Source organism: Heliconius melpomene, chromosome 19, assembly GCF_056956725.1.
Source record: "Heliconius melpomene rosina isolate 202511_hmr_F chromosome 19, ASM5695672v1, whole genome shotgun sequence".
Taxonomy (NCBI): Eukaryota; Metazoa; Arthropoda; class Insecta; order Lepidoptera; family Nymphalidae; genus Heliconius; species Heliconius melpomene.
The window spans coordinates 13,532,123-13,543,599 of NC_140407.1; the positions used below are offsets into that span (position 1 = coordinate 13,532,123).

Here is an 11,477-nt window from a genome sequence, read left to right on the forward strand (position 1 = left end):
GGTCCTTAGCAGCGATATGTAAATAGCAAGTTCGCTAATATCAAAAGCACACATGGTATTCTAATAGGTTTGTTAGGGTACAAAAATATCACAAAATAATACAAATATTAGGAAGATGTCGTGTGATGTAGAGTTTAGTTTTTGTTTTGTTTATTTCTATGTAAAAATTGCACATAAATTGGACTTTTAGTACGTAGTACCATATCTGCTACCAAGACCAAATCTTCAGGTTTTGTAACTGCCTTCAAATGATATATCCTTAATATACCAGATAATATCGTTTTCATTTCCAGCATAGCTACTTTTTGTCCTGGAAACATAATTATGATATCATAACCCGTAAATTTCATTAACCTTGATATACTTTCACACATTCGTCAATTTTACATATCATATATTTTCTTTTTTTTTTATTGAAGATAAGTAAGCATTTGTCCGCTATCTCACCTGGTGGTAGTGGTCTCACCAAGTGACGATGCGAACGATGGTGGAGCATGCTTACCCAGATAATGCCTATTCACTCTTTCCTTGAAGACGGCCAAGTTGTATTTATCGGGGAACAGTTGAGCAGACATAAATACCAACATATCTTCCAAGTATAGGAGGTTGAGAGACCGAATTAAACAAGTGATGGATTCAACTCACAATTAACTGTGATGTCAAACGTTGTTCCATATCGCCACAACGGAAGTTTTTATAATTTTAGCATTTTAAAAATATTTTTGTTTATAAAATTAAAATGAGCATAATAAATACAAAAAAATTACATTCTAAATATTTCATTGTGCAATAAGAATATGCATTTTTTGTTATATGTGTTATAGTAATTACAAATTATTACCTATACAGTTTCTTGGTCCAGCACTAAAAGGTATGAATGAAAAATTGTGCATTTTGCTACAGTTTTCAGGTAAAAAGCGTTCTGGAATGAATTGTTCTGCATCTGGATAAATGTCTTCTCGGCGATGCAAGTCATATATCATAATATTCGCATGTGTTCTAGCTGGTATTGTGTAACCACCTGTTTATAATAGACATTATAATATAATACAAATCAGATGAAAAACTAAGTGTGTTCAAAATAAATGTACATTTTAAAGGAAATTATTTTCTTTTCTGCAAACAGTGGTAAAACGACTGACTGGTCGATTAAATTACTATATTTTTGTGGTGCGGTTAAAATATTATAAGGAAATATGAAAAAACTTTGGTAACTTAGAAAACATACTAATTAACAATAACATAGACTTGTGTATATAAAAAAAAAACAGCTTCCCGCTCTATTCCGCACACAGCGGGAACCTAATGTTTAGGTTCCTAGTAATCTAGGTTCCCGCTGTTTGCGGGAACTCACAACCAGTCAAGCCAATGTGTTGTGTGTACAAAATTTTATTAGGTGACGAACACCGTTCAATGTACATATTTCGTATATTTATTTGTACCTAAGACTATTTCTTCTTTAAGAAATCTCACTATATATGGAACGGAGGGATAAAGACGCAGGCTCTCTTTTATGCAGCATTCTAGATATTTCATCTCGTTCAAATCTTCAGTTGTAGGGATGCGTTGTGAGGAATCGAATATTCTATCTAATTCTTCGTGAAGTTTCTCCTAGATATAAAGAATTTTTTATAGGTATTATTATCTTAATTATATATTTTTTATCTTTAAACTTTTCACAATTTTGAAGATCATATTTATTTAGGTAATTAATATTAGAAAGAAGATTATAGCAGGTATCAATCATCTAAAAAATGGCCTTCCTGGGCCATCATTGAAGAAAGTGTTTATTTGTCGTCGAAAGAAAATAGTTTCGAAGACCTTACCTGTGCTACGTGGTGATTTGCTAACAGCATAATTGTAAATAGCAATGCGGTGCCAGTTGTGTCATATCCCTAAAATAAAATTACAGATAGTGTCATTTTTCATGATAAATATATTTCATGTTCTCTCTGCCTACTCTGCTATATGCAAGATACAAAAAAATATATAAGTTCAATTATTTAACAGATTGATTTGATCTCTGTACAGAGGCCGTGAATTTTCTTTTGAAATTTATTATTGAAATTTACTAATTTACTTACTTCAAAAAGAAAAGTGTCTAATTCTTCTCTAATACCAATTTCATCGATTTCCATTTCCTTTTCTTTTTCTAAGAGCAAATCTAGTAATATAAGATTAGAAGGATTCTTTTTCTCACTCGAATTACTCATTTTATGTAGATATGTATCATGTAGTATTTTTCTCCTATCATTTATAATAGTTTTAGTAAATGTATGCATTATTTCAGTAACTTTTTTTTCCTTAGCACCAATATCGGAGTAGTTGAATATAAAATCAAAAAAATACCATACTCTACACGCTCTTTCAACAGCACAATCTCCAAATGCTTCAATAGCTTTTAAATATTCATGCATACCGATACTCTCTTCCTTATTTACACCGGTTGACATTTCTAAAGAATTAATAAATATATTTATATTATATTTATACATATATTTTTTATATGCATGTCACATATTTTTTTTTACACTTACCACACATTATCCCGAGTGAAGCAGACATAATTAGATTATGTAAGTTTATCTTCGCTCCTTTTTGTTCTTTGTCGATCTTTTTTATTAAGTTATTAGTGTGCTCTCCAAATATTTGCACATATTTCTTTAGAATATTGAAGTGAAATGCTCTGGTTAACATTTTCCGTCTATTGTGCCATTTCATACCTATTTCACACATATTAAGATAGTTTTTAATTTTTATCCGACTGCGCAACGTAAATTAAATTGAATCCTTGCGATTTCTGATATTGTTAATCAAAATTCCCCACGACTTCAGCCAGATACCAATTTATTAAATCTTAATTAAATTAAGTTGTTAATTTAAATGTTAATGTTTATAATAATATTCCCAAGAAGTCATGTCAAAATTATAATAGGTAATGGTTCACAGTTTAATTTTACCAAAAAATATAATTTGTTTATGTGTGTATCGCATATAATTATTTTTCTATGGTAAATATTGCTTAGTATTAATCGCGATAAAATGAATTGGGCTTGTTGTTTATATTTTTACTGTTTTTGTAGTCGGATTTTAGTAAATCTAATATGCAATCAATAATCGATTTTGAATTGCTGGATGGTTTGGAAACAGATGGATGACTTCCTCGTCCGTCATCAACTGTCTGCAACATGTCCAATAGACGCTGCGTCTTTATATTACCAAATCGGAAATTATTGTAATTTGTTAATTATATTGTAATTTTATTGTATTCTAATTTTATTGTAATTTGTTAATTATAATTATCAATTCTACAAATTACTTGTTTTCCTTTATTGCAAAAATATAATTTGCAACATTTTACCATTACTGACGAGGAGTCCGTCGTTAAGCCAAGATCTTAAAAAATCATACGGCACTTTTTTATCGTTAAACCGTGTTGTTGAAAGTATTTTCTGTCAAAAAAGATTTGAGCATTATATTTTTTTCTTTATATGCATAATATTATGTAGGTACTTATCCTAATTTTATTAAAGAGGTATAAAAACAATAGAAAAAAACTCCCTTCCATGCAACGCGAAGGGCACTTGCGGGGTGGAACAAGTTTCTTCAATTCTAAAGAAGAGAGACTTTTATAAATAATAAAGTTACCTCAATGTCCTCTGGATCATAGATGTTCACACATCTAAAGTTAATCGAATGCAGTTGTGTAATACTTCTATATTTTTTATAAAGTCGTCTTGAAAATAATTGATCTGTAACATACAAAGCAATCATTATTTATATTGTTTACCATATAAGGATTATAATATGAATGTTTGTGATTGATGATTAGATTATACTCGTAATGAATGATAACTTAAGTATAGTAAATAGAAAAACATTTGAACTATTATCCTTAATTATGCGAGATCTTCATTGTTAAATTGTTAACAATAGCAAATCTATAATAAAAGCAAAAAAACTGCCTGTATGTGTATGTGTGAATGTGTGACTTTTATATATAGTAAGTATTTATTTGAGGCAATCGTGGGCTAGTGTGGCAATGACTGCCTGCAACTATGAGGATACCCAATCGTAGATTATTATTTTCATTTCCCAGCTCTGAGAGACAAATAGCGTTGTTGATTTTCTCTACTGACCTCGCAGTGTCCCAAACTCCTGCGGAAAGTGTACCCTAGTCACTGAGATCGCTCTACCCACCCCCAATAAATACGAAATAAAGTATGAATCTAAAAAACATATATATTACCTTGTGGTAAAAGAAATTGGAAAGCATTTCCTATAAAAGGTAGTCCTTTTGGTCCTGGTATTGCTGAGATTAATCTGCCTTCTCTCGAAAACCGCAAATAAATACACAATAATATAAGAACCGACACAATTGTTGTTAATAAGGCTAACATTTTTGATATGCAAAATTTTGTAACACGAAGTTTCTTTATAAATATTTATTATCAAACATTTTAGGTCATGTTGATACAATTTGATGTTCACTGCATTTCCAATAAGGCAACTATTTATTGTCTTTATCGTGTAATTAATTACTTTTACAAATAAAATACATTTTCGAATGTTTATGTGAAATTAAATTTATTTTGTAGTATCGCTCACTTAAAGTACACGATTATTTAGGTTTGTATTTATTTATTGTGATTTCCAATGTGAAAATTATAATATGTATTTACTTTTTCTATCAAATGTACCCTCATTTGATTTTGAAGAACACACTGGTGTTGCGTTTAAGGTATGATGCCCCTTGGTCCATCTAGTGAGATGCCTCTCATCATCGTCCCTCAATGACATGGAGTGAGACTTCCCGGTCGCCCAAGGACCAAGGACGTCAAAGAGCGTGCAAAGTGGGATAGGCTGAGCGGGAAGACACGCGCCGGGATTAATGCTAGAAGGAAGAAGAGTAAGAAACTTGGCTCTGCGTGAAATCTAATAACTGATCAATGTTTTTGATGGGATTAACTTGGTAATGATTGAGATATATAATGATTTTTTTATATTTTTGCCTATTTATTGGTCAGACCGTTTCTAATAATTCAATTTCAGATACGTTTTATTTTAACGACGTGTACCTAAATTAAACGTTAGCATAAAATCAAAATGAATCCCCGAGGCTATTTTTTTTCTTGTAAGCGGAGTATGCGCCATAATCCTTAGCTCCATTCGGCACACTCCTATGCAGTGAACCTAATGTAAAGTTCAAAAAAATAGGAAGATACATAGTAGTTTTCTGCTTTTGTTTTAACAAAGAAATTAAAACATACAAAAAAAAACTTTTGTATAGAAATATAATTTCAATTTAGATGAAATTCTAAAAGTGACTATAATATTTATTTTCATAAGGATGAATATCAAAATGACGCGGTAACGAACGCGGTCGCGTAGCGACGACGGTTGTTATTAACATGGAAGAATAAATTGCATGTCAAATTAGAAAGTATTTTAATTTATTAGTACATATGTGTAATGTAATATTATATAGCTTATAGCACTTCTGAAGAATGCAGCTTTCATACAAAACAAAAACATAGTAAATCGGACCAGTAGATCCAGAGATCTTAGCGTTCAAACAAACAAACAAACAAACTCTTCCGCTTTATTATATTAGTATAGATAAAGTCGTTTGCCAAACATCGTTAACAGTTGCCGAAGCGGATTTCTGGATATTCGGTGTATTTTGCAACATCAAGCATGAAGGGGTTAATATAATCATCATCCCACTTGCTGAAGCTGTCCCAAAGAGAGCTTGGTACAAACTGGAAATAATAAAAGTAACATTAAAATGTTATAACTACTATATTGTGATTTAAAAATGCTTTGTCTATTGCAGTATAAAATCACTCGTAGGTAACTTTTCATTTTCATACTTTTTTTTCAGCTTCACGCTCAAATAGCAGGATAAGAAGAGAGGAACTAACCTAACCTACTGCTAAGACACTCTGCTCTTCCGTTTTCCTCCGAATTCTGGAGGCTTTGTGGGTTGAGTGGCGGAACTTAACGCTGCGCTTTGCCTCGATAGTGTGAGAAATGAAAATATGAAATATTTTGTTGCCTCCATTAGAAATCGAACTCGGACTCAATTTTAAAGTTGCTTTCTTATAACAAATTTAAATTAAATTAACTTTAAGTTATTTCTTATAGATAATTAGGCATACACCGACAGACATACTCGTATTTTTACTAAATATTTATATTACAACAAGTAGAAAATACTACGACAAGTATTTAATTAACACTAGAGAAATTTCTATACTTTTATGTAGGTATTCTATACATTTAGTGTTATATCTTACATGTCTCGACAGCATTTCCGATACACTGTCTCGCGGCATGTATTCCATTGCACGGAATCCCTGCTCCAGTGAGGTAACACGGGAGCTTACACTCATTTCATTTGTGTTTACATTTTTGCGAACCTAGAATTTTAATATATTTTATTAAAGTATATTACAGGTGAGAATACAGTTTTGAAACATCTAATACTTAACTAGTATTTTTTTAAAATTTTATTATGAAATTTGAAATAGGATATTTAATAATTAAGATATTTGTTTTAATCAAATAAAGGAACATCTGGTTAGGTTGCATAAAATGAATGCATTACAAAAAACACTGATATCACAATTTTTTTATGGAATTTGATAATTTATACAAACCTCATATTGTATTGAGAGTACAGAGTACATGTATAATCCAGTAAAACGTTGAGTGCCAGAATCTCTTAAGTTGGCGATCACATCGTAGCCAATTTTAAGATTTCTGAAATGAAGCAAGCCCCGCACCGAAGCCAAAGTCTGGGCGACACCATTTACATTTAGAGTTGAAAATATATTTTGTATGTTTGACACGTCGATTTTCTGTACAGCTACTGTGAATCCATTTGTATAATTGACAGTGCCTTGCGCGTGCCACTTGAATAACTGTTCACTGTTGAACATATGTAAGAAGATTAATGTAAATATAGTAATTGTCTATGAAAATAATTATTACCATTATAAAAATGCAAACAATTTATGTTTTACATAATATATATAATTTATTTATTTATATTTATTTAAATTTGTATTTCAATGCCTCCAGAATTCGGCAGAAAGTGGGGAACGGAGTGGTTTAACACTAGGTTCCCTCTACCTACCCTGCTGTGTGCAGGTTACAGCTTGAAGCTGATTTATGTTATTTTGTTAGTAAAATAATGTATTAATATCATGATATACTAAATTATTTACTTTATGACACTGTTAAAATCTTGAAGTTTGAGGTTACTCCATTGTATTTCTGTTTCTATTCTTCTGATTGTTTGTTGAGCTACGTTCATAAAATAGTTATGATGGTTGACAAGACATGCCGTACCAGCTAAAAGTTTAAAAAAATATGCTAAACTATACTGTACCTAAATAAAAACTAAAAGTGACCCGAGACGAAATATAAATTTCACGGAAAGTCAATTTTGGACTATTTATTATACTTAATGATTAAATTATATACGTGCTACTTTAAACTAGTATTATGAATGCGTAAACAGAACTTTATCTAAAACAATTACCATAACAGTTAAATAGTTTGAATTTTAAAAAATATAATTAATAATAGATTAAATATAATTCACATTAAATAATATTTTTTACGTTTTACAAAGGAAAAAAGACTGTACGGTACCAATGCAACTTAATATTTCAATTAAGAATCAGACATTCTTTCATAATATATCTATATTTTTGTTGGTCATCCAATTGGTGATTAAAACCGACTCTACTCGTATTTAGTCTAGTAATTAAAATTTGCACGAGAAATTCAATATTCTAAAATTAAAGGTTATCTTTATCAACGGTTGTTGTGCAGCTTATCTTTTTCTCTCTCTTTTTCTCTGCTGTATTCAAGTTACGTACTTTTCAGTATATTTACAAGCAATACAGCACAGAAATAACATAACAATTTAATTAGAATTCAGCTGAAAAAAATCTATTATTAAATTAGTAATAAAAACTAAAAAAAATATTAATTTACGTTACTTACCCCAATTTTGACCAAAGACAGTTCCCACTAAGACAAGAAATGGTAATAATATTACTAACATATTTTTAAAGTTTTCTATAATGGTTCTAAACAATTAGCGTTATTGACAAGTAGTACTTAAATTTCGTATAAAAAGCCATATCTTATTTCAAGTGATAATTTTGACGTCAAAGATGTAAGTACTTGTTTAAAATTCAAATAAGATTGATAGCAGTGATAGTTATATCGCAATTAATTATTAGATATATAATTTTCTAGTGTTTGCTGATAATGCACTTGATATTTCCTGTATAAATACTATGCTACTGTTTATGTATATAAATTGAATATGATAAATTTTGTTTATTTTGTTTTTTTTTTCAGATTCACGCTGTATCTCGCACACAGCAGGGTAGGTAGAGGAAACCTAGTGTTAAGACACTCCGTTCCCCACTTTCCGCCGAATTCTGGAGGCATTGCGTGTTAGATGGTGGAACTCAATGTCGTTCTTTGCCTCGACACCAGAGCGAAGAAATGAAAATATAAATGTAAATAAATATTTTATTTCCTCGAATGGGGTTTGAACCCACAACCGTCGCGTTACAGTCACACCCTGGTGCCGCTGCGCCACGACGTGACGGCCTCAATATCATACATATTCTATATAATTAAAATATATGGTACATAACCTTTAATTTAGACAAAAAGATATTCTAAATTCCTATTAAGTAAAAAATATGCAATTGTATGTGATTTTTTTTATAATATTTAATAATAATTTTATATATGGCTTATTATAGATCCCTGAGTTCCCTTTAGAATCTACATACGACCGGTATAGGGCATAAAAATGGCTATGATGTTGGTGATGAATATTACATTAAAAGCAGAAAAATACATTTTTTGGTCTTTCCTTTTTATTATTCTCATTATCATAATTTCTATATGTGGTACCAAAAATATATACAAAATAAACGAAAACGGATTATATTTATACACTATGTATTACAATTGTAGCAAATCGTTGGAAACTTGATTTTACTTGTCGCTAGCTCCAGAACTATAGGGGCGAATTTGTCTGTACCCATTTTGTTAAAACTTTCACCGGTGCTGTTCCAATGGTACTAGAAGTTTAACCAAAAATATTTAAATTAAAGCTTTTGTTAAATAAAACTTTATGTTATAAATATATGATTGACAATCTATATTTCAGTAGGTGACAAGGAAAATCGATTTTATCAATCGAGAATTATGATTGACCTACAGATCATTAATTTAATTAAAGATTTCATCTGGACGTATGGGGATGGAATCCACAACCAGTAGCAACCAGTCACACTTTGTGCCCCTGTGCTACGACTGGCTTCTATTTATAAATAATATTTAAAAATTATTACCAAAAGTGGTATAATCTTTGTAACTTCGTCCTGTGGAGAAAAGTCTATTTGCCTGTGAACTCTTGATATTAGACCAAATACGGTCGTGGATATTTTATCGGTAAATAAATCTTTGACGATCTGGTAACAAACAATTTAAATGTTATTCTTAATTCCTGGTTCACCATTATATATTTTTTTTATAAATAATAAAACAAATTAAGAGCACAAAACAAAAACAAAACTATATCTATATATTACTAATATCAGGACACTTTCTTCATTTTACGCTCTCTGTCTTTGTTGACAGGAGAGTACCGCAAATAATTTACTTCTTCGAGCACAGTGTGAACTCATACAATCTTACATTCTATAATAATAAAAAAATATTTATCGACAACATATTTTCTTTTGATGGATATTTTAAGAAAAACATACATATCCATAGTGTGGGTACATACGGTAAATCGAAATTGGACATCCGGATACAAAATAAGCACTGTAGACCGAAAGTTTCCAGTACTCATTTTTGACATGACGTCAAATCCAATGGCTACGTCATTCATCCTCAAGGTGGCTCTGACCTCTACAGAGGTTGTGTTGCCAGATACTGGCAGCCACACTTGCTGCACCGAACTTTGTATAATATCTATACTTCGTATCGATACTACGAAGCCGTTTGTAAACTCAACTGCTCCTAGTACCGGTGTGCCCAATATGGTTTGGCTGCAAATTTAAGTTTAATAATTTTAAGAGAAATAATTTTGGAAATACATAGTTATTTTTAACAATTTCTTAAGTGTTATTTCACATTAGGACTACTAAGCCAGACGCTCTTATAAAAGTACCAACGTCGAAATTCTTATACGCTTGTTAGAACTTGCGATGCTAATAATATCGAATTAAGTTTTGTTAATAAATATTTTCCTTCCAAATTTCTATATAAATTTCAAATAAATATTAAATAGCTTTGAGCCATCGTAGCGCAGCGGCATAAGATGCCTTAATGTGAGCGCGTCGCTTATGGGTTCAATTCCCTCTTGTAGGAATGGATTAATTTCATTTAATTACTCTGTTAACTAGGAAAAGTGCGACTTTGAATAATCAATAAGTATTGTCACAAATATTGGGCCATGCCTTGAAAATGTATTAACAGTAAGTTCTCTCCAGATTTTTGCCAACTCAGATAAATGAGAACACAGTGTGAAGTTAGAAAAAAGATAGCTAAAATATAAAATAATTTCTTAGTTATACATGTAGTAAATTATACTTACTTTATATTTAAAACAACATCGTCAAGTTTTAAGTTGCACCATTGTCTTTCTTCAACTCGTTTCATCGTCTTTTGTACTATTTGTAATGCATAGCTAGTATGGTCCACCAAGCGTACATTTTTAACTAAATATAATAAATAAATAATACTATTATAATACATTTATGACTAGAGCATGTCTGATTGTTAGCGCAAAGGTTATGGGTTCCTTTCTCATACTAAAGGACGATTATTTAATTTTTTCTTCTTCTTCATTGTTGTATTCCTCTACTCAACATGCAATGCTACAAAAATTGGGCGGTGCGTGAGAAACGCGGTGTCTTTAACCCTCTGCGTACTCTGCGGGAAATGAATGCGAGTAAAAGTTATTTATATATACTTCCTAAGTAAAATATATGGCTTTTAAAATGTTATATTTGTAATACTTACACAAAGACATTTAAAAATGATTAATATAGAATACAAAAAATAATAAATTATTAAAATTTCGATGAATCTATGACTATTTCTATAAATATTGTATTAAATTAGTACCAACCTGTAGATCCATTTGTAAGGTAAACAATGTAAAAAACTAAAACAAAACACAAGAAACGTTTCATTTTAAAGAAAATATAACAATATAAATAATATTGCAATTAATTTGCGATTAAAAATATTTTTTAAGTCTGGTCATCTAGCGGTCATAAACATTATCACAATCAATTATGTAGCAATGATATAATTGATTCAAGTATTTGATAGGTAATCTTGAAAAGTAATTCACGCTTTCTGCCACATGACAATCCTGAGAATCCTGATTTCTATCAGTGTTAAGACACTCCGTTCTC

General features: G+C 30.6%; 3 protein-coding genes across 5 annotated transcripts; all 3 read right to left on the bottom strand.

The window, feature by feature from the left end:
• Positions 1–105: 105 nt before the first annotated feature.
• On the bottom strand, positions 106–5,438 carry LOC146528911 (cytochrome P450 4C1-like). 2 transcript variants are annotated; one of them, XM_085203659.1, is made up of 9 exons: positions 4,683–5,438; positions 3,649–3,752; positions 3,362–3,452; positions 2,538–2,723; positions 2,085–2,455; positions 1,827–1,895; positions 1,443–1,611; positions 842–1,021; positions 106–310 (listed from the first exon to the last, which is right to left on the bottom strand). In XM_085203659.1, exons 1-9 carry the CDS (start codon positions 4,798–4,800, stop codon positions 135–137), a joined length of 1,464 nt encoding a protein of 487 aa, XP_085059785.1. In that variant the 5' UTR covers positions 4,801–5,438; the 3' UTR covers positions 106–134. The 2 variants fall into 2 exon arrangements, with proteins under 2 accessions (XP_085059785.1, XP_085059784.1); XM_085203658.1 differs by having other exon boundaries at positions 4,250–5,438.
• A 150-nt stretch (positions 5,439–5,588) lies between these two features.
• LOC146528912 (uncharacterized) lies at positions 5,589–8,235 on the bottom strand. The gene is made up of 5 exons (XM_085203661.1): positions 8,020–8,235; positions 7,233–7,359; positions 6,663–6,933; positions 6,300–6,422; positions 5,589–5,762 (listed from the first exon to the last, which is right to left on the bottom strand). Exons 1-5 carry the CDS (start codon positions 8,078–8,080, stop codon positions 5,643–5,645), a joined length of 702 nt encoding a protein of 233 aa, XP_085059787.1. The 5' UTR covers positions 8,081–8,235; the 3' UTR covers positions 5,589–5,642.
• A 631-nt stretch (positions 8,236–8,866) lies between these two features.
• Positions 8,867–11,477, bottom strand: LOC146528913 (uncharacterized). Of its 2 annotated transcripts, XM_085203662.1 has the most exons (5): positions 11,186–11,453; positions 10,649–10,772; positions 9,836–10,100; positions 9,396–9,515; positions 8,868–9,122 (listed from the first exon to the last, which is right to left on the bottom strand). In XM_085203662.1, the coding sequence occupies exons 1-5, from the start codon at positions 11,247–11,249 to the stop codon at positions 8,997–8,999; spliced, it is 699 nt and encodes a 232-aa protein (XP_085059788.1). In that variant the 5' UTR covers positions 11,250–11,453; the 3' UTR covers positions 8,868–8,996. The 2 variants fall into 2 exon arrangements, with proteins under 2 accessions (XP_085059789.1, XP_085059788.1); XM_085203663.1 differs by lacking the exon at positions 9,396–9,515 and having other exon boundaries at positions 8,867–9,122; positions 11,186–11,477.

What these genes read in the sequence shown, in the direction of transcription:
- LOC146528911 (XM_085203658.1), bottom strand. Translation starts at nt 4,400, where the DNA reads ATGTTAGCCTTATTAACAACAATTGTGTCGGTTCTTATATTATTGTGT. An exon ending in ATGATCCAGAGGACATTGAG is followed by an intron (nt 3,453 to 3,648) that starts GTAACTTTATTA and finishes CTTTTTTGACAG; the next exon opens with AAAATACTTTCAACAACACG. An exon ending in TAGACACTTTTCTTTTTGAA is followed by an intron (nt 1,896 to 2,084) that starts GTAAGTAAATTA and finishes ATTTTATTTTAG; the next exon opens with GGATATGACACAACTGGCAC.
- LOC146528912 (XM_085203661.1), bottom strand. Translation starts at nt 8,080, where the DNA reads ATGTTAGTAATATTATTACCATTTCTTGTCTTAGTGGGAACTGTCTTT. An exon ending in TGTCTTTGGTCAAAATTGGG is followed by an intron (nt 7,360 to 8,019) that starts GTAAGTAACGTA and finishes TTAAACTTTTAG; the next exon opens with CTGGTACGGCATGTCTTGTC. An exon ending in TACTCTCAATACAATATGAG is followed by an intron (nt 6,423 to 6,662) that starts GTTTGTATAAAT and finishes TTAAAATTCTAG; the next exon opens with GTTCGCAAAAATGTAAACAC.
- LOC146528913 (XM_085203662.1), bottom strand. Translation starts at nt 11,249, where the DNA reads ATGAAACGTTTCTTGTGTTTTGTTTTAGTTTTTTACATTGTTTACCTT. An exon ending in GATGTTGTTTTAAATATAAA is followed by an intron (nt 10,101 to 10,648) that starts GTAAGTATAATT and finishes TTAAATTTGCAG; the next exon opens with CCAAACCATATTGGGCACAC. An exon ending in ATGTCCAATTTCGATTTACC is followed by an intron (nt 9,516 to 9,835) that starts GTATGTACCCAC and finishes GTTTGTTACCAG; the next exon opens with ATCGTCAAAGATTTATTTAC.